The sequence below is a fragment of the Podarcis pityusensis genome (genome assembly GCF_964106645.2).
Source record: "Podarcis pityusensis genome assembly, chromosome: 18".
NCBI classification, from domain to species: domain Eukaryota; kingdom Metazoa; phylum Chordata; class Lepidosauria; order Squamata; family Lacertidae; genus Podarcis; species Podarcis pityusensis.
The window spans coordinates 11,995,230-12,016,407 of record NC_138043.1 but is presented as its reverse complement, the minus strand read 5'-3'; the positions used below and the strand labels follow the sequence as shown (position 1 = coordinate 12,016,407).

At 49.2% G+C, this 21,178-nt stretch overlaps 2 protein-coding genes across 3 annotated transcripts; one reads left to right on the top strand and one right to left on the bottom strand.

The window, feature by feature from the left end:
• The first annotated feature begins 948 nt into the window (after nucleotides 1-948).
• On the top strand, nucleotides 949-5,005 carry LOC308467179 (cocaine- and amphetamine-regulated transcript protein-like). Its single transcript, XM_080988633.1, has 3 exons — nucleotides 949-1,087; nucleotides 1,386-1,469; nucleotides 4,261-5,005. Exons 1-3 carry the CDS (start codon nucleotides 959-961, stop codon nucleotides 4,366-4,368), a joined length of 321 nt encoding a protein of 106 aa, XP_080844759.1. The 5' UTR covers nucleotides 949-958; the 3' UTR covers nucleotides 4,369-5,005.
• A 797-nt stretch (nucleotides 5,006-5,802) lies between these two features.
• LOC308467168 (zona pellucida sperm-binding protein 4-like) lies at nucleotides 5,803-21,072 on the bottom strand. Of its 2 annotated transcripts, XM_080988611.1 has the most exons (12): nucleotides 20,441-21,072; nucleotides 18,919-19,040; nucleotides 18,332-18,431; nucleotides 15,787-15,942; nucleotides 14,012-14,199; nucleotides 13,155-13,252; nucleotides 12,802-12,929; nucleotides 11,071-11,260; nucleotides 7,745-7,892; nucleotides 6,840-6,927; nucleotides 6,593-6,706; nucleotides 5,803-5,988 (listed from the first exon to the last, which is right to left on the bottom strand). In XM_080988611.1, exons 1-12 carry the CDS (start codon nucleotides 20,613-20,615, stop codon nucleotides 5,828-5,830), a joined length of 1,668 nt encoding a protein of 555 aa, XP_080844737.1. In that variant the 5' UTR covers nucleotides 20,616-21,072; the 3' UTR covers nucleotides 5,803-5,827. The 2 variants fall into 2 exon arrangements, with proteins under 2 accessions (XP_080844737.1, XP_080844738.1); XM_080988612.1 differs by lacking the exons at nucleotides 18,332-18,431; nucleotides 18,919-19,040; nucleotides 20,441-21,072 and adding an exon at nucleotides 17,362-17,575.
• Between the last annotated feature and the right edge of the window lie 106 nt (nucleotides 21,073-21,178).

Sequence of the window (21,178 nt, the reverse complement as noted above, 5' to 3'; positions counted from 1 at the left end):
AACCGAAAGAGACCCTCCAAAGTTTCAGAGGTCAGGTAGGTGGGGGTTCTGAGCCTCTGAACGCAGCCCGAAGGTGCTGGGCTCTCCTTCAAGGGAGATTTTTCTACAGCGGTTGGGTGGCCACCCGTCAGGGGTTTTTCCACTGCAATTACTGCATTGCGGAGGGTTGGGCTGGATGATTCTTGGGGTTCCTTCCCACACTGCAATTCCATGATTCTAGGGTGCTCCCTGATTTTACAGTTTTATCACATTTATATGGTGCTTCCTGATTTTATAGTTTTAACACTTATCTGTTGGGTTTCTCCTGCCCTGCTCCAGAGGCCCCAGTGGTCCCGTGGTGGACAAATAGCTGGAGCAATTAAAATCGATTGGCCCCTGAGTGAGGCTGGAGGTGTTTAGGTCTCCTTCAAACTCTCAGCATGATCTAATTTATTGCATTTGGGGTGGGTGGAGGAAAAAACCTCACCACAATCCCATTTCTCTGTGGACTCTAATTCCCCTTGATGGACATTTATTTACTTTAGAATATTGGGTGACCCGGCCGTGACGCAGTTGGAAACCCTTCGAAATGACCCCATTGTGTGTGTGTTTTGGGGGTGGAGAAAGAGGGGGCCTCTGGGCATTCAATTACATCCTGCCAACCTCCTGGGGGAAACTTTTGCAATTATCTTCTTTGAGTCAACACGGCTGCTTGAAAAATTCATGGCACCCAAAGGGGCAATTCTCCTGTGGGTGCAAATTGGGTGACATGGGGTTGGCGTTGAGGTCTGTCTCCAAAATGCAAGGTCCACCCACACCTCTTCCCAAGACAAGCCCCCCTAAAAAGTGGGGGGGGGGGAGATACAAAACCAGACACGCCAATGGGGCTTTTTGCAAGAGGGATGGAAATCTCAGCCGGGGTTATAAAGCCTTCTCTGCTGGCCAGGAGGAGAAGGCAGTCGGGTCCTGCTTCAGCACCATGGCCAGCTCCAAGCTGCCCATCCTCTGCATAGGGTGCGTCCTCTTGCTTCTGGGGGCCAGAGAAGAGGTGGTGGGACTCCGGGGGGCCGGTGTGGGTGCCCAGGAGAGCCAGGAGGAAAAGGAGATGGTAAGCTGGGAAAGTGATCCTTGCTGGTGGGGCGGAAGAGGGAGGGTAAAGAAGTTGCTCAGGGCAGGGGGATCAGTTAGGAGAGCAAGAGACTCTGAATCTCAGGTCGTGGGTTCCAGTCCCGTGTCGGGCAAAATATTCCGGCAGGGGGTTGGGCTGGATGATCCTTCAAAGTCCCTTCCAACTCTGCAATTTTTTGATGTCCCTTCCAAATCTTCAGCTCCTCTGCACCCCTTCAGCTCCTTGGGGGCCTGCTTTACACTTCTCTGAGCAAAGCTGCCCCCCTTTTGCTCTGCAGATTGGAGCCCTGAAAAAGGTTCTGGAAAAGCTGAAGAACCACCAGCTGCCATCCATCGAGAAAAAGCTGGGCTGGGTGCCCTCCGTAAGTATTCTCAGACTTGCATACTTTCCCCTCGCATTAGGAATTGTTCTGAATTATTATGCCTCCACTGCCCTGCTGGACATCTTTGGGAGAAGAACAGGCTCAGGAGTGAACCCTCCACAAATCCAGAGTGGAGTCCCTAAGGCGGTTGGATGGCGCCTTCTACGCCTCCTCCCGGCAACTCCTGCAGCCCAGCTGGTGCCCAATGTCTTGCTCTGCTTTCCTTTCCTTTGGGCCACATCAGCCAGGCAGAGGGGGGGGGTCTTGTCATTTGGGCAGCCCAGGACCTCCAGACACACAGCCCAGGCTTGTGCCCCGGGGAGGACACATCGGGGCTAACACAGTTGTTTGACTTCACCCCTTGAGAGGCACACTCCATTGTCTCTCAAGACAGATGGATCTCTCTCTCTCTCTCTCTCTCTCTCTCTCTCTAATTAACCATTTATCTATCCATTTAACTATTTTACTAATTCTTTAGCTCACACATTCTCAAACTGTAGTCTGAGGAGCAGAGGGGTGTGTGTGTGTGTGTGTGTGTGTGTGTGAGAGAGAGAGAGAGAGAGAGAGAGAGAGAGAGAGAGAGAGAGAGAGAGAATGACTGACAGATGCCAACAACATGCCAGTTCTGCTCTGTAGATGCTTTAGTTGAATTAGGGGACACCCAGTGACTGCCATGGGCCTGCTCTAAAGCTGGGCTAGGAACTGGACAGAACAGGGCAGAGCTGACATGTTGGTGGCATCTGTCAGTCATTATTATTTCTTCACACACAAACTACAGCCTGAGAATGCGCCAGCTAGAGAATTAGTAAAATGGTGAAATGGATAGATAATTGCCAGACGCTTGGATTTTTCCAGACATACATGGAATACTGAGGTCAGCAGCAGTGTTCAGGCAGAAACCGGAAAAAATGTTGGGAAAATCCGGATGTATGGCAATCCATGTCTGCAGTGCCATTTTCCCATAAAAACTAATAAAAACTCCACAATTTTTCTGTCTGAATTTTCACTGTTTGAAATACGGCACCTCTACAGAAAGGTCCTGGGTGCAAGCAGGCAGATTCTACCCAGCTCTCCATTGACTGATTAGGGCTGGGCGATAGAACGTCCGAAACCAGTTTCAAATCCATATTGTGATATTGGTTTCATAATTTTTGACCTGGCAATATATTGTGAATCATGTGCCATGTGCTATGTAAAAATTACAATGTGGGAAAAACTGAAGCCAGCCAGTGCTTCTTTCAGACATTGTGATATATTTGTACATTGCAATACTGAGCCGAGTTGTTTCTGTTAATTCTTTTAAACAGCCATCAGAACATAGTGCTCATGTCCACTGACTCCCATCCAGCCTTCCATGGTGCTCTTTTCTATAATGTATATGATGGGTGAAATGTAATTTAGAAGCTTTATGCTCCTTTACTACTTCTATTTTACCCCTTAAATGCGTTAATTCTAAATCATTTAACTACCAATTCTCATCTGTTGCTAGACTTTAAATCCTGCATATGTTTTAACATAACCAGATTTTTCCAAATATTCTACAAAATATTTCCATTCTTTAAGGAATTTTTCCTCATTCTTTAATTCTCAGAGTTAGTCTAGCCATCTCAGATTAGTCCATCATCTTCATAAGCCAATTTTCTTTCGCTGGGACTGCCTCTTCTTTCCATTTTTGCATGTATCCTTGCTGCCATCGTAACATACATAAACAGATTAAAGAATTCCTTTGGAAGCTCTGGTCTAACAAAAAAAAGCCTCAGGTTTCACTTTAAACATTTTAAAAAACTCATTATAAATCATTTCCCAATAGCCTTTCTGCGGGGCCACCACCAGCCGGTGATATATGATGATGTTGGAAGGGAGCCTGCAGGTCACCTAGTCCAACCCCTGCAATGCCAGAATAAACCAGATATTCCCCAGCCCTGTTGACCACCTGCCTCTGATGCAGCAGGTGGGGGACACCCCTCTTGCCACAACCCCCACCCCACCCCCAACATCACCAGACTTTCCCAGGAACAGCTGCACATCCCTGCATTGCAGGGGGTTGGACTAGAGGACCTCAGGGTCCCTTCAAACTCTGATTCCGTCTCTTGAATTCAGCCACTTATTATTGAGAGGAAGTGTGTGGAACAGGTCTCAGTGTTTCGATTTCTGCGAATGGAGTTGAGAGATGACCTAACCTGGGGAGAAAACAGCAAAGACCTGATGAAGAGAGCACAGCAGAGGTTATATTGTCTGAGAATCCTCTGGAAAAATAATCTCTCAAAGGACCTGTTGATGGCATTTTACCATTGGACTGTGGAGAGTGTATTAACTTGTGGTCTGCGTGTGGTTTGGGAGCAGCACAGTCAGGGGAAAAACAATGCTGTTCAGGGTTGTAAAGACTGTGGAGAGAGTAATTGGGTGCACTCTTCCCACCTTGGATCAAATCTATGTTTCCAGGTGCCATAAAAACCTGCAGAGATAGCGCAGGATAGTGCGCACCCCGGAAATGATCTCTTTCAGCTTCTGCCTTCTGGAAGAAGGTCCAGGGTTATAAAGACTAGGACTAGCTGCCTGAGAAACAGTTTCTATCCAAATGCGATTTTGGTTTTAAAGGCAGTGTAAGGTAGTCTCTGTGGGAGTATATTGTATTTAATTATGGGATATCAGAGTTTTTAGGGGGCTAACCAGGCTGGGATAGCTGGGATAGCAGGCTTGTTGGTTTTTGAATGTCTGATGTAGATTCTTTCAATTTCGTTGTGTATGGGACAATGACAATAAAGATTATCGTATCTCTCCCACTTTGCAGTGTGATGCCGGGGAGTCCTGTGCCGTCCGGAAAGGGGCGCGCATTGGCCGGCTGTGCAGCTGCCCTTGGGGGACATCGTGCAACCTGCACATCCTGAAGTGCTTGTGACGAAGAGGAAACGGAACGGGGGGGGGGGGGAGAGGATAAGTTTTTGGACAAAAGGAAGCCTTTGCTCCCCGCCCCCCCCCAATAAGCCAAACCAGCAGCTGGGGCAACTGCAGCACCCGAGTCTTGATGTGACCCAGGAATGGAGCTTGCAAAGCCAGAAAGGTTCATTACACAGACAGGCCGTTGGGGGAGTCCATTTAGCTATTGTCTACACTGACTGGCAGCAGCACCAGCAGCTCTCCAGGGTTTCAGCCTCAGGGGTGCTGCGAGTCTAACCTGATGATGCTGTAGTGTAGAGAGTTGAACCCGGGACCTTCTGCACGCAAGACTGCTGGACTGAAACCTTTCCCTCAAAAATAAAGCTCCATGCAGGAAGAGACAGCAACAACATCCCTGAAGGGTGGGCCACCCAAACGCCACTTAAATAGAATCACAGAGCTGGAAGGGGTCACCCAGCCCATAAAGCCACTTCCTCAGCTCCTGTTTAGATCATCCCTTTGTCGTCATGAGGACTAGAATCCCATTTCACTTATTTGAGGAGCAAGAACAGCTGCTCTGCATGCAGAAGGTTTCCAGCTTCAATGCCCAACAACAGCATCTCCAGGCAGGGCAGGGAAAGACCCCCCTCTGCCTGCAACGCCAGTGCAGGCAACACTGAACCCGATGAGCAAATGTCCCAATTAGGAATACTAATTGCCAGGATCGGCTCCCCCTGAAAATCTTCTGCTCTCAGAGCCACAGAGAGAAGAGTCTGCTGCGGATTCGGATGCGAACAAGAAAGGGCAGCAAAAACGAGGCCGACTCCTTATGCATCCCTTCCAGGGATAAAGCAATTTATCTGCATTAAAAGCTCCTCTCCCCCCCCCCCCCGTCCAAGGGGTGGAAATTTTGGGGAGCATCTCCAATCCCCCCAGCAGGGAGCAGCCAAAGATTTTCCCATCTTCCAAGCTCAATTGTGACCTGCTGAGTTTAGGGCAAAAATGGGGTGTTGTTTTTTAATAGCCCGAGAAAATAATAATAAAAGAGTTTCAGGCAGTGTTGGTTTATTTGTGTCTGTGTTGGCGGGGTGGGGGAGCAGACAATTTGGGGGTCCCCATTTGTGGAAGGCAAAAAAGGACTGATATTTAAAGGTGTGAGAGTTATAAAGGCCAGAGAGAGTTCTGCCAAAAAACAAAGCTTGTGGCCTCTCATTTTAAGCAGAGGTTGGAGGGCCACCTGTCAGGGATGCTTCAGCTGAGATTCCTGCATTGCTGGGGGTTGGACTAGATGATCCCTGAGGGTCCCTTCCAACTCTATGATCTTATGACAAAATAGCCTGTATTCCCAGCCAAGGCAAAAGGGTGAAAAGGCGGAGAGGCTGCCCAGACGCCGTGGGGTCAAGTGGGACAGGCAGGGAGGCTGGCTGGCTGGCCCAGGGAAGACAGGAGCCAAGCCTTTTCTCTCTCAATTTTATTTCCTCTCACGCATAAGGAAGGCTTTGGCCTCCCAGAGCCGCCTGGTGCTTCTTCAGGGCGACGACTGAGAACATCCCCACGGCCAGAACGGCCACCAGGCCGGCCACCAGGAAGAGGATGTTGTCCCACTGCATCAAGGTCGAAGGGTAGAGGGATTTGGGGGACACTAAGAGAAACAGAGAGAAATGTAGAATTAACAGTAACCCCAAAGAGGCAGGGTTAAGAGAGAGATTCAGGCTGCAGACACATTCAGCAGCTTAAAAACTTCAGTTGGTAGCATGCAAGGCTCTTAATCCCAGGGTTGTGGGTTCGAGTCATGCGTTGGGCAAATGATTTCTTTCTTTCTCTATAAAAAGTTTATTGGAGGTTTTTTAACATATTGAGCACTAAAATCCAAACACATTCATAATAAAAAGCAGTATGTCAAAAAGTTAATAACGAAGAAATAGAAGATCTCCAGATAGATGCCCTGTTCTTCTGGCTGAATCGGGCATCTAGCCCCAAAGAGGATGCCACTTAATTCCTGAGCACGTGCAAAGCGAAGGCTAGGAAGGCCTCTGCATGAGCCGGGGAGGTTTATAGGGCTGGAGACTCCCAGGGTCTCTCCCCAGAGGCCACTTGTGTCCTTTTTTATATAGAATATTATTTTATTCTTTTTCGCAAAGAGGCTGCTGATAGCCTGACCAAGTAAAAGCTTTTTCTAGCATCACGACTGGTGGGGGACAACTGAATAAAATCTACTTCCCAAAAAATTTTGCCTCCTGTGTTACCTTCGTGAACGACCGTGTCCGCGTCCTTGTGAAAGAAGTTCACAGGGCCGTCTGATGTCACCAGAGTCAGCCACTTCTCAGGGAGACGGCGCTGCCCAGACGATGCTCTGCGACCTGGAGAAACACGTTGGGGAGGTTCAGGGTGGGGGGGAAGCACCTGGACGACAGCCGTGCAACGATTCCCCACTACGTGGCCTGGCCCTGCCCCCAAATCCCCCCACAGTCTCAGAAATAAATGGGGACTCACTCCTGCCAAGAGGATTTGTGTTGCAGGAAATGCGGCAGCTCTCCAGGGCGGATGGGGCGCAGGCAGAAGCGCTGCAGTGGAAGTAGACCTGGATTGGGGAAGCGGGGCAGAGAGAGAGATATGATATGATAGTCTTTATTGTCATTGTCCCATGCAGAACAATGAAATGGAAAAAATCTACATCAGACATTCAAAACCAACAAGTCTGCTATCCCAACCTGGTTAGCCCCCTAAAAACTCTGATACCCCATAATTAAATACAATATACTCCCACAGAGACTGCCTTACACTGCGTTTAAAACCAAAATCGCATTTGGATAGAAACTGTTTCTCAGGCAGCTAGTCCTAGTCTTTATAACCCTGGACCTTCTTCCAGAAAGCAGAAGCTGAAAAAGATCATTTCCAGGGTGCGCACTATCCTGCGCTATCTCTGCAGCTTTCTTATGGCACCTGGAAACATAGATTTGATCCAAGGTGGGAAGAGTGCACCCAATTACTCTCTCCACAGTCTTTACAACCCTGGACAACATTGTTTTTTCCCTGATCATGCTGCTCCCAAACCACACGCAGACCACAAGTTAATACACTCTCCACAGTCCAATGGTAAAATGCCATCAACAGGTCCTTTGAGAGATTATTTTTCCAGTGGATTCTCAGACAATATAACCTCTGCTGTGCTCTCTTCATCATGTCTTTGCTGTTTTCAATTATTATCCTCCTCCTTTTCCCACCACACTGGCCATCTTCTCTTGCCACACCAGGGGACCCCTCCACACCCTTTGAGTGCAAATTGCCTCAGATTTCTCACGTGTGTGCACGCACCCCCCCAAAAAAACCCTAGATCTCTCCTTGCAGGGACGGTCAGCTCCACCCCCGCAACCCAGTGCCACTGTGGAAGACTTTACCTGCCCAGAGAGCACCTGCTGGGAAGCGCCATCTACAAATGTGAAAGTGCTGACCACAAAGCGCTGGTAGTGCGTTGGAAAGGGCAGCCCAGAGTCGGCCCCGATGGGCACAAGCTGCGTCCGGTAGTTGTCTCCCTTGTAGGGGCACCTGAGGCAGAGCAAGAGGGATTGGCGGTCTTGAGATTGCGTGGCTAGAAGAGACTGGGCACATCAGAAAGGACTCCTTTCGCATCGAGACCCATCAAACATCGCCCAAAACTTTCCTTGCAGAACTTTGAGCAGAAACCCCAAAGGTGCATAGCAATACTATAGTTCCGTCAGACACCGGCTCAGCATTTCAACAGGACTGAGGTCAAAACTTTGTCTCACCTTCGTTGCAGCCGGGGGGGGGGGAAGAAAGATTCCAGGCACCGCCCTTCCAGCAGTGCTAGAAATCCCCCAGGCGCCAGGCACGTTTTGCAACTGATGTGGGTCCAATTGCGACCCTGTGGAGATCTCTGGGCGCCAGGTTAGCGACTGGCCTCTCCGGCTTCCTTAAGCAGGTCAACAGAAGAGCTCACTGACTGCATTTATATCCCACTTTTTTCCTCCAGAGAGTCCATGGGTCACTCCCTTCCTCAGTTAATCCCCACGACGACCCTGTGAGGTAGGTGAAGAGGCCACAACTGACACCAGGTTCCCCCAGCAAGCTTCATGATGGAGTGGGGATTCGAACCCTGATCTCCCAGGTCTTCATCCAACACTCTAACCACTACACCCACTGGCTTCCTAGAGTCCTTCTGCAAGGGGGAAGTTCTATAAATTAAGACACTAAATACAGGGAAAGCAAAATGTCCCTGAGAGAAGGATCTGAAATACTTTCCTTGAAGCCTGAATTTGTTTCATTCTGGATAGTTTTATATAATGATCTAACGTGCTGCAAATCGCTTTGAGATTTTTTCTTCTTTAAAATATAAAACAGGATTAAGAATAATGATAGATTACAAACTTGTGTAATCCACTACAATGGGTTCTGGAGACGTAATATGAGGATTCAGTATGAACAACTAGGCAATCACTATATGGAGCTACCACCAGAAGACTAGAAAACTGGGCAAGAGATAAATAGTAAGTTTTCTAAATAATAATAAATTCCACAGGAAAAAAAAGGTGCCTAGACATTCCGCTGTGGTGACCACAACTTGTGTTTCAGGTGCCGTTTGGTGATTAGCTTATATATCTGAGTTTCTAACGCTGATCCACAGCCTCCCCTGTGATCTAAGGTTAAAGACTCACAGATTAGCCTGCAGAGAACAACCAAAGCTGATTATCAACCCACTTAGGAGCTCAGAGACCTTAATATCGCCCCACGGAAAATCCCCACGTTAAAGCCTCTAGCAACGCACAACCGGGCATTCTCCATTTCAGTGGGAATCAAACAATTCTAAAATAAAACAGTAAGTATAAAAATTATACTTAGCAAGAGGGTTGGATAGTCAGCGCAGCCAGAAAGCCACCATGAGACCCTTTTGTCCTGAGGTTTCATGGAAAGGAAGCCGAGCAGCTCGTTCTAGTGTTAGTAATGACCTTTAAAGCCCTAAACCAGTGGATGTAGCCTACCTTGATTTCAGCAAGGCATTTGACAAGGTGCCCCATGATATTCTTGTAAAGAAGCTGGTAAAATGCGGTCTTGACTATGCTACCACTCAGTGGATTTGTAACTGGCTGACTGACCGAACCCAAAGGGTGCTCATCAATGGTTCCTCTTCATCCTGGAGAAGAGTGACTAGTGGGGTGCCACAGGGTTCTGTCTTGGGCCCGGTCTTATTCAACATCTTTATCAATGACTTGGATGATGGACTCAAGGGCGTCCTGATCAAATTTGCAGATGACACCAAACTGGGAGGGGTGGCTAACACCCCAGAGGACAGGATCACACTTCAAAACGACCTTGACAGATTAGAGAACTGGGCCAAAACAAACAAGATGAATTTTAACAGGGAGAAATGTAAAGTATTGCACTTGGGCAAAAAAAATGAGAGGCACAAATACAAGATGGGGGACACCTGGCTTGAGAGCAGTACACGTGAAAAGGATCTAGGAGTCTTGGTTTACCACAAACTTGACATGAGCCAACAGTGTGACGCGGCAGCTAAAAAAGCCAATGCAATTCTGGGCTGCATCAATAGGAGTATAGCATCTAGATCAAGGGAAGTAATAGTGCCACTGTATTCTGCTCTGGTCAGACCTCACCTGGAGTACTGTGTCCAGTTCTGGGCACCACAGTTCAAGAAGGACACTGACAAACTGGAACGTGTCCAGAGGAGGGCAACCAAAATGGTCAAAGGCCTGGAAACGATGCCTTATGAGGAACGGCTAAGGGAGCTGGGCATGTTTAGCCTGGAGAAGAGGAGGTTAAGGGGTGATATGATAGCCATGTTCAAATATATAAAAGGATGTCACATAGAGGAGGGAGAAAGGTTGTTTTCTGCTGCTCCAGAGAAGCGGACACGGAGCAATGGATCCAAACTACAAGAAAGAAGATTCCACCTAAACATTAGGAAGAACTTCCTGACAGTAAGAGCTGTTTGACAGTGGAATTTGCTGCCAAGGAGTGTGGTGGAGTCTCCTTCTTTGGAGGTCTTTAAGCAGAGGCTTGACAACCATATGTCAGGAGTGCTCTGATGGTGTTTCCTGCTTGGCAGGGGGTTGGACTCAATGGCCCTTGTGGTCTCTTCCAACTCTATGATTCTATGAAACCAGGCAGAGGCAAACTCGGCCCTCCATATGTTTTGGGACTACAACTCCCAGCATCCCTAGCTAACAGGACCAGCGGTCAGGGATGATGGGAGTTGTAGTCCCAAAACATATGGAGGGCCGAGTTTGCCTATGCTTGCTCTAAAAAGGAGCGTCTCCACCCCCTTTGTTCAGCCCAGACACCGAGGTCCTCCTCTGAGGGTCTTCTGCTGATTCCCTCACTGCAAGAAATGAGGTCACAGGGAACCAGGCAGAGGGCCTTCTCGGTGGTGGTACCCGCCCTGTGGAACGCCCTCCCATCAGATGTCAAGGAAATAAGCAAGTATCTGACTTTTAGAAGACATCTGAAGGCAGCCCTGTTTAGGGAAGTTTTTAGTGTTTTGATGTTTTATTCTGTTTTTAATCTTTTGGGAGCTGCCCAGAGTGGCTGGGGAAACCCAGATGGATGGGCAGAGTTTAAATAATAAAATGTTATTATTTAACTAGAAGCTGGAGTCTTTCTGGAAAACCGAGCCGGCTCGCCACAAACACCCCTGCGCCCGTTTTCGTTACCCCGTAAGTCTCCGCCCCTGTGCCCAGCCAGCACTGACCCATCCTCCAGCAGCAGCCACTGTGGTTTCTGCAAGGGGTTTGTGCTGGGGGTGGCCCAGCAGTCATGCAAGACCAGGACTAGGGCTGGATCCGTCCTGGCAAGGAGACGCACTTCGACATGGACTGGGGCTCGCAGGACCTTCACCACGGGGTAGTCCAGGCCGGAGTAATAGGAGGAATACGTGGCATCTGGGGAGGGAAAGAAGTTGGAAAAATTACTGGATGGAGAAAAGGTTTCCTTCTCCGCCTCTGGAGAGACCCGAACTCATGGGCATCTAGGGAAGCTGGGAGTTTCAGGAAGTCCTCCTTCCTGCAGCGCAGAGTTTGGAACTCCCTGCCACAGGAGGTGGTGATGGTTCAGTCGGGAGAGCAAGAGACTCTCAGGGTTGTGGGTTTGAGCCCCATGTTGGGCAAAAATATTCCTGCCTTGCAGAGGGTTGGGCTGGATGACCCTCGGGGTCCCGCCCGTCTCCACGATGATTCTGCTGGGCACGGAAAGTGGATTGAGGAAAGCTTCCCTCCCTCTCTTGCAAGACTAGAACTCGTGGACAAGCCAGTGGAGCTGAATGCTATCAGGACGGATAAAAGGAAGGACTTCTTAGTTAAGCTGTGGAACTCCCTGCCACAGACGATAGGGATGACCTGGATGGTTTTAAAATGTGGATTCATGGAGGAGGCGGCGGCGGCTATGGATAGGCTTACTCTGCCTTCGCAGTTGGAGGCCTCCATTTTTCCGAATACCATTTACTGGGAACTACAAGAGGAGAGAGCTGCTCTCACACTCAGATCCTGCTTGCAGGCTTCTGACTGGGGCATCTGGTTGGCCACTTGAGCAGAGGATGCCGGGCCAGACGGGCCCCACTTTGCCCAACCCAGCTGCAAGGGTCTTCCAATGCCCTAATGGAACCTCCAGCTCCAGAGACAGTCTATCTAGACTCCCCAGTTCTCTGGGGCACTTGGCCCCTGTGAGAACAGGATGGGCCCCCTTGGGCCTGATCCAGCTCTTCTTACGTGCAGTTTACGTTCAAGACCGGGAGGAAGGATCCTGTCCCACCAGCAGGGTGCAGATAGGGCCCTCTGCTCCCCAGCCAACCAGGGGGAGACCCTTTCCTCCTGACTTTAAATTTTTGGTGGGTTTGAGAAATTGATTTTAAAGTTTCACAGATTTTATCTGAGATTGCATTGTGCGTATCTGTTTGGAGGCTTTAAAAACTGGCTGGATGATTCCATAATTATAAGAATCTGGTATAATCTTAGAAGGTGGTGCATTTTTAGAAGCAAGACCCTTTTGAATCTATTTATTTCAAGGATTTACACCCCCTTCTTCAGCCAAAAAGCCTCCCAGAGCTGCTAGAAATTGTTCCGATTGGTTGTGCATTTTTTGATGTTGCATTTATCAATTATGACTACTTTTGTTATGCTGCAGTTATTTGTCTCACATTCTAAGCCACCTGGAGCATGGTTTGAACTGTGGAAAGGTGGCATAGTAATAGAAACAGGTATGCCATAAGATCAAGATAGTCCCTACTTGCAAGCTTATGATCTCACCCCCCCCCAAAGTGCAGCACACAAGGAAAGAGGGAGAGGGAGGGAAGAGGAAAACTTCTGAGTTTGCCACTACATCCCTGAGCCAAGACCCTCTCCCAGCACAGGGGCAGCAGAGACCCCACGAGAGCCAATGGTGCTTTATTGGGGCTCCCCACTCCAGCCCCCCAAAACCAGCCCCTCACCTCGAGCCAGCCTCATCTCCAGCGTTAGGGGTCCTTGCTCGGCGACCCCGGCTGGCGGAGGCGGAGTGGCAATCTGGACGCCGACCGGGAGAGAATCCTCTGCAGAGTAGCTGCAGCGGACGGTCAGCCTGCCAGAGAGCAAGGAAATCATTGGGGTTTTTGTATTTTATATTATTATTATTATTATTATTATTATTATTATTATTATTGAAGAGTCTAGTCCTCCTTGTTCCAAGGGGAGGACACAGGAATAAGGAGCACCAAGCCTTCTGCATGCCAAGCAGGCGCTCCGGCCCTCGGCTCCGGCCCCCGCCTCCCGATTGTTCTGCTGCACCGGCTTCCCCACTTCCTACCTGAAGTCGCTGTCACGGGTGATGGAGCCCGAGGGGGACGCCAAGACCTGCCTGTCTGCCACCAGCTCATTCTCATACACATGTCGGCTGCCGGATTCCTGGGCAGAGAAAGGAAGGCCATTGGTGGGGGGAACCCTCCCTGCAGGGGAGGGACTACATATAAACACAGCCCTTTCCCCGGCTGCCAAAAAAAGACCCGGCCGCCTAGAGACAGGCCTGCTTTCCTGTGGTCACCCTCCTGTTTATCAGCGAGGAACAGCCACAGGACACTCAGAAAACATCGGAAGGCAGCCCTGGGCAAGGAAGGTGTCTTTGGGTTCTTCTATTCTGTGGGAAGCTGCCCCAAGTGGCTGGGCAAGCGGGAATTTCAGTATTATATACCGGTACATTTGTATACCGCCCTAAACCCACAGATCTCAGGGTGGTGAACAACATGAATTTGTTTCGTTCCGAGTTGTTCCATTTCAATGTTTTCACGTGTTGCAAACCGCTTCGAGATTTTTTTCTTTAAAATATAAAGCAGTATAGAAATTAAATGCGTAAGAATAAGCCAGTCAGATTGGTGGGGTACACTTAATAAAATTATTACGGTTATCATTAGTGGCTGGATTTGTAACTTTGCAAAATAGTGGCTTCATCGCCCAGGCGAGCCAAGGGTCTGATTCTGTACCCCACAGCCTCCCAAGTCCCTGTTTAAATCTCTCCCCCCCCCCCCATCCATGAGGTCTAGAAGCTTTCTTTTGTTTTAGGGAAGCAGCGCCTTCCTCTGCTCCCCAAAGCATCTCTGCCCACAGAGAGAAGCGGAAGAGAGCAATTCTGGCCGGGTGGCAACACCCGTGTGTCTCCCCACCCGTTACCTTGAAGGTGGTCCCGCAGGCGGACAGCGGGAACTGGAAGAAGACGAAGCCGTTGTTCCTGGAGGCCGGGGCGCAGCGCTCCCCCTGACCAGTGGCCAGGCGCACAGAGCCCAAGCGGAGGGGGGGGCGCGTGGCGTGGCGGGAGAGCGCAATGGAGAAGTGACCGTCCGGGGTGCAGCGGGCAGTCACTGGCGGGCAGAGCGGGAAGAGAGGAAGGGAACCTTCAGAATCAAGCAGAATCAATCTCTTTCTGCACGCAACCACGGCAGCACATATGGTGCCCGTGCAGAAATGGAGGGCACAACACCAACAAAGGAGGAATAGCAGATGGAATTGACAGAATATATAGAAGTGGCTAGTAGAATAAGATGAAAGAATTCTCAAGGAAGACTGGAAATGTCATGCAGAATATTTGAAAAATCATTGTAGACATATTAAAACATTAACAGGATTATGATAAATTCAGCACTAAGCTATAAATAAATAAATAAATATAATAATAATAATAATAATAATAATAAAATAATATTAATATTAATAATAATAAAATAATAATAAAAATAGAATAAAATAATAATAAAATAATAATAATAATAATAATAATAATAATAATAATAATAATATAATATTATTTATACCCGGCCCATCTGGCTGGGTTTCCCCAGCCACTCTGGGTGGCTTCCAACAGAATATTAAAATACAATAGTCTATTAAACATTAAAAGCTTCCCTAAACAGGGCTGCCTTCAGATGTCTTCTAAAAGTCTGGTAGTTGTTTCAGTTGTAAAACAGAGAGAGAGAGAGAATATGGAATAATTAGAATATGCAGAGGTAAAAGGTTAGTCAAATGATCAATGGAAGGGGAAGGGAAGTTGATAATGAAGGTAAGGTTTGTATTTGGTAAAATATTGTGCAAATTTGTAAAATTGATAATGATAATTTGGTTGCTTTTTTAAAATTCAGAACAGATCCCCAAGATTATGGCACGGCAGGGGGTTGGGATAGATTACCCCTGGGGTCCTCTCTGGCTCATATCACAAGAGAAGTCACCAGTTAATCCCTGCAAAAGGCCCAGTTCTTTGCGATGGAGGAACAGTCGCAGCATTGGGGGCTTCTTTGTGGAGAGAAAAGGCAAAGGGATTATAATAAACAATACAATTTTCATTATTTATACCCTGCCCACTCCAAAGATTATACAAGGACAAAACATTATACAGTACAATTATGCAGCAGACAGAGAATAGATTTCCCCCCTCTCTCTTGCAACACTAGAACTCGTGGCTGGACAAGGAAGCCGGACGCTGGAAGATTCAAAGGTCTTCTTCAAGCAACGCAAACTGTGGAACTCCCTGCCACAGGAGGAAACGATGGTCGCCAAGCTCAAGAGCAGAAGAGCCTGCTGGATCAGGCCCACGGGGGCCCATCTAGTGCTGCCTCCTGCCCCCACAGGGGTCAGCCTGATGCCCCGATGAAAAATGGGCAAGAAGGAGCAGCGTGTAAGAGCAGCACTCTCCCCTCCCCAGCAGCTGGAGAAATTGCTGGAGGAGGGAAAGGCCTTGGAGCAAAGAGTGGAGCTCAGGGATGTCCAAGGAAGATTTGGGACAGGGGGGAAAAAGGACTTCTTCAAGCAGCACAGTTGAACTGTGGAACTCCCTGCCGCAGGAGGCCGCAATGGCCACCAGGAAATTCCTCTTCGTTGCACAGCTGCGAGTTCAAGTGTCGCAAGAGAGGGGGGAAATCTTTCCCAGCTCAGCAGGACCCCCAAACCCAACGCACCTTTTTTAGCGTAATAGCAAGGCACCCCCCTCTCTGTCGGGTTGTAGCAGCAGCCCAGGCCCACACACTCCGCCTGCTGCACTTGGTGGGGGCCGCAAGGGAGCCTGTCGGGGGCCGGGACGGATGAGCAGTGGCTGGCGCTTGGGGTATCCAGAGCTGGAAGGAGAGAGGGAGCTAAGTTGAGGCAGGTGACATTAAGGTGAAAGGTCAACCTTCCGGGTTTATTTTATTTTTAAGATTAGTTTGGTTGTTGTTGTTAATTAAATTTGTACACTACCCTATCCCTGCAGGTCTCCGGTGGTTCATAAGATAAAATCACAAGATAAAAGCGTAAAATGCATAAAATGAGACCTGCAGGTACAGGGTGCGATACTAATTCAATTAATTGATTAATAATAAATAAAATATAAGAACCAAATGCACAATCCCCCCTCGACAACATATTTTGAAAGAGCATTTGAGGAGAATCTGTGCCCCCTACCCATGGGGCAGGTGGCTTAACCAGGCGCTGCAGCCACGCTACGTTTCCTGGATCTTGGGCGCCCTTTTCAAAAAGCTTGCTCATTTCACAAGGATCCAGCGGCAGTTGGCAGCCGTTTGGGTTTCACCAGCTCGGGGCGTCTTGCAGCTCAAAGCCAGCGAGGCGAACAGAATTTGTCTCTTACAATTGCATCCACAAAGACCCACAGAGTCTCTCTTGCAAAAAGTAAAATAAAATGAGAAAGACCCACCCCCACCCCCACCCCAGCCTACTGGCTGCATTTGACAGAACCTAAAACACAAAACTTGATATATTTCATTAAACTCCGAAGGATCTGTCTTTCTCAGGCAGTGCTGCCCCAGACAGAGGTATGGGAGGCAAATGATTTAAGATGGACTTGATGACTATTACAGATAGATAAAAGAGGATTGACTCTACTCAACTATTTTGAGGGCCAGGATATAATAATGGATAAAACTGGCACGTTACAGGCGATGTGCAAGGAGAAGGGATGAGTGGATTTTGAAATGGAAGTTGGAAAAGCTATTGGATCTGGAGCAGCAACAGAGGGAAGGGAAAATAACAAAAAACTGGGGAGCAGTCAGCTCTTAAATTTGTATTACATTTTTACTAATCTGGTGATAATTTGTTTAAAATTATGGAAAATCAATAAAAAATAATTGGCAAAAAGGAGTAATATTTCATTAAACTCCAAGCTATGGTGGTGCACAGGATGGTTTATTTACAGCACTATCCCCTTGTTACAGAATTGTTGAGTTGGAAGGGACCCTGAGGGTGATCCAATTCAACCCCCTGCAATGAAGGAATCTTTCGCCCAACTCGAACCCGTGACCTGGAGATTCAGAGCCTCGTTTCAAGGAGAGAGGTTTGCTGCTTTTGGGGCAACCCCATGCCAAACCCAAAGTCCCTCTCTCCAGCTCTTTTGGGGCGCCTTCAAGGCAAGTGGCGGCACTCCTGCACTCACAAAGGACTAGAAACTTGAAAACTCCCCAGCTAGTTTTTCACTGGGCGGCTTTTGCCAATCTGGCAGCCGGGCGTTTCTGCGGGGAGCCACCTGGCGAGTAAAGCCTTACCCCAAAGAGGCACCTGGGGGTCTGCCAGGCTTCCCCGCTTGCCCACGTCGCCCACCTTCGGAGCAAAGGCCAGAGCCCCCCAAGGCCCCCGGGCCAGCAGGACGGTCGCCAAGAGGTCCAGGAGGAACATCCTGGCCAAGACCCCGAGGGAGAAATGGGGCCGGGGGGCTTTCCCTCTGGCAAGTCACCCCTGGCCCCCAATCAGGGCAGGCTTCTCCCACGGCAACCCCTGGCCCCCTTTATGAGCTCACCTGCCCCACAGGAGCTCAGCCCAGCCTCAGGCAGCAGACTGCAGAGGCAGCGGACTATAAAGCCCATCGGCCACTGGCGGCGCAGTAGACTGGACGGTGGGCTTGGCGGAGGAGGAGCCTGAGGAGCCACAGCCGAGACAGGGGGCGGGTGCTGGGAGTTGTAGCACAGCTTCCAGAGGGCACCAGGTTGAGGGGGAAGGGGAAGCCAGCCATTTGGTTTGTCTGGATATTTGAAAGCTGCACTTTGAGAAGAACAGAGTGAGGGTTGTGTGTGTTATTTTCAATATTAGAGTGTGGCACTTTGTGTTGTGTACACAAAACAACAGAAGCAGTAGCAGAAGCACCAGCAAAATACAGTACCCCCCAAAATCATGGGGCACAGGCCTGTCTGAATAGTCGCCAGAATGGCTTCCCTGAAATAATCCTGGGAGCTGTAGTTCCTTCAGGGCGCTGAGATTGGTTAGGAGGCCTCTCGCCTCCTCCTAGAACTACCATTCCCAGAGCTCCCCGCGCAGAGGGCCTGACTGCTGAAGCCCTCAGGGTGGGGAAGAGGTCCTGGCAATGTTCAGCACCATTGAACTACAGTTCCCAGGATTCTTTGGGGGTCACTGTGATACTTTACACCCGTGGCACGCTCTTCTGGGCAGGGGAGTGACCCCAGCAGGGTCAGGAAGCCTCTGCCCCCAGAAACCCCCCAGGAAAGCCCTTCGACAGGGTACCTAGGAGAGGTTCGGGGCAGCTCAGCTCCTCTTTGTAGGAGGTCATCCGTCCATCCGCCGCCAGGCCTTCAATGTGGACGGTCGTCCGGTAGCGGGAATCCTAGTGGGGAGAGGATGTTGGCGTCATTATTTCATTTTTCTAGCTTTATAGAATCAGAGTTAGAAGGGGTCCCCAGAGGGTCATCCAGGAACCTCTTGCCCAACGTGGGCCTTGGACCCACAACCCTGAGATTAAGAGTCTCACGCTTTACCAACCATCAAGCGAAAGAACCAGGCTGTTTTGTTTTCCAGCCCAAAAGAGCCCTGGGAACTTTAGTTTACCCCTAGAGAGTTACGGTTCCCAGTGCCCTCAAACTACAGTTCCCAGTATTTTAGGTGGGGGCGGGGAATGAATGTGCTTTAAGTGGTGTAGGGTTACTTAATCAAGCACTCCTCCTGCCCAGCCACAAAGCTCATTGGGCAATCACAACACGCCCCCCCCCTTTCTCAGTCTGTCCTACTTCGCAGGGTTGTTGGGGGGGGAGAGTTATGTATATGTTACTAGTTGGAGGGTGGGGCGGGGGCAGGTGTGCAAGCTGAGACCTTACCTGCGCTCTGGTGTAACAGCCATCAAAGGCCACCCTCACCGCTACAGAGCCATCCGGATTGGGGAAGGCAGAAGTCCCACAGGTAGAGTCGTTCTTCAGAAGATGGGGGTTACCTTTGGGATCTTATTTGGGGGAGGAGAGAAGAAGCTTTTGCCAAACAGGTTGTTGTTCCACAAATTATTACCCCAGCCCACAATCTAGAGGTTTGCTTTACAATCAAGCCTGATGAACTCTGCAGAACCCAGAAGCTTGCTAGCTTATTTTAAGATACCCCAATATAGGGAATAACAAATGAGTGGATTTTGCTAGCAGCCAATGGGGGGGGTGCTTCCTTTGCTTTGTTGCCCAGTGTGGGGTGGGGATCTGTATTTCTTGGGGTGGGGCGTCCCTGGAGAAATACAGACCCTCCCACTTGGCAAGGAAGAGAGTGGTCCGCTCATTAAGAGATATCATATTAATTATATATGAGAAATAATTTACTTTAGAGAATAAAATGCTTCAGTGGAGGTTCAAATGGGCAGTTGTTGTTTTTCTATTAAATAGGTTCCTGGGCCTGGTTCTCATGGTCAGGCTGCAAACCCAGCTTACTTGAGAGTAAGCACCACTAAGCTTAGCAGGATTTACTTCTGAGTGTTTCCCTCCTGGTGTTTTATCTGCATTGCTGTTATTTATTACATTCAAGTTACTCCCCCCCCAGCTGCTCTGCAAAGCAAGCCCTACTCAAGAGTAACCCCACTGGAATTAACAGACACTCATTCCTGCATGCAGATGAACAGAGGACCTCCTCAAATATTTGTAGTAGTAGACCCTTTGGAAAACGGGCACAACCAATTTAGGACCATTGGTTCCAGTGAGGCTCCTCTGAGTAAGCCAAATCTTGCCTCCATCTGTCCCCAATTGCAGTGAAACTGCTCACCCAAATACTCATTTCTGGAGCTAGTCCCTAAGGAGGCTTTAAAAAGCCTTGCAGGATGGAAAAGCAAAGGGCACAGTACCAAATTACATTGTTGGAGAGCCATGACCCCAATGGGCATCCATCCCAACCTCCTGCAGCGCAGAAATCACAGCTAAGGGCCCCTAATTTTGGGTGAATTAGACTAAGCAGTTTCAGTTGGATTTATGAGTTAATGGTCACCGTTTTGCACTTTGTGGTGCATTTGTTGTTGTTTAGTCATTTAGTCATGTCCGACTCTTCGTGACCCCATGGACCAAAGCACGCCAGGCACATAGTACTATTGTGGCGCATAGTACTATTGGAATAATACTTTTTCAAAGGGCGGAGGGCCCTGGGGGCAAGTTTAGGGGACTAAGGGGGCAGAGGGTCTCCAAGAAGGTTCTGGAGCCACTGCTCTATAATTAATATATAATAATAAATACATTTTTACACCATTGTTGTCCAGACCTTGCAAGAAGCTCAGACCAACCAGCCCCCCCCCGCCCCCAGTTTGTGGGATTCTTGCAAAAGTGGGTTTAAAATTCTTCTTTCTTTGAAAAAAAGCTGAATTCCCGCCCCTTTACTCACCCAGCAGCCTTATAAGAGATGAGGAGACCTTCGGCTGGGGCAGCAGGAGGAAAGCGAGGCTCTGCTCGTCGCAGGTGGGCAAAGTGACTTCCCAAAAAGACCCCGCGGCGTCCGAGGGACCGACCAGGGTCCCCCCCAAAAGGAGGAGCAGCGCCCCCAAACCCCGGAAAGGCATTTTCCGAGGGATTTCACACAACCAGATGCTCCTCTCAGCTGCTGGTCCCGAGGGAGGATTTTAATAGCCCGAGGAGGAATCTGATTGGAAAGGGAGTCTGGGTGGGTCTCCTGCCGGGAGAAAGGGCCTGATCCTACGGCGCACGCAGCATGGCGGGGAAGTTTTTCTTCGGTCTACTTTGCAGAAAGGCACTTTGCGTATGCTCCATTGTTGGGGCCTCTGCACCTGCTGAGGGGCGCCCCTTCTCTGCACGTCTTTAGGAGGTCAGGCTTGCAGTCAGAAATTAGTGGATTGAAGTGAGTCATAGCTGTTGAGTTCAGTGGTTCTACTCTGAGTATGACCAATGCAGGATGCAACTTTTGTCATTTTACGCAACGGCACCTTTAAAAAAGAAAACACTCGTTTTCCATTCAGAAAGCACTCTGCACACGCTCAGGAGGCGCCCCCTTCCCACACGCAGCGCAGCTGTGACCCTTCCGCGCATGCTCAGCGCAGCCCCGGGCCCGCCGTCCCCGCCCCTCCCTCCAGGCCACGCCCCTGCGCTCCCCTCATTGGCGGGCGCT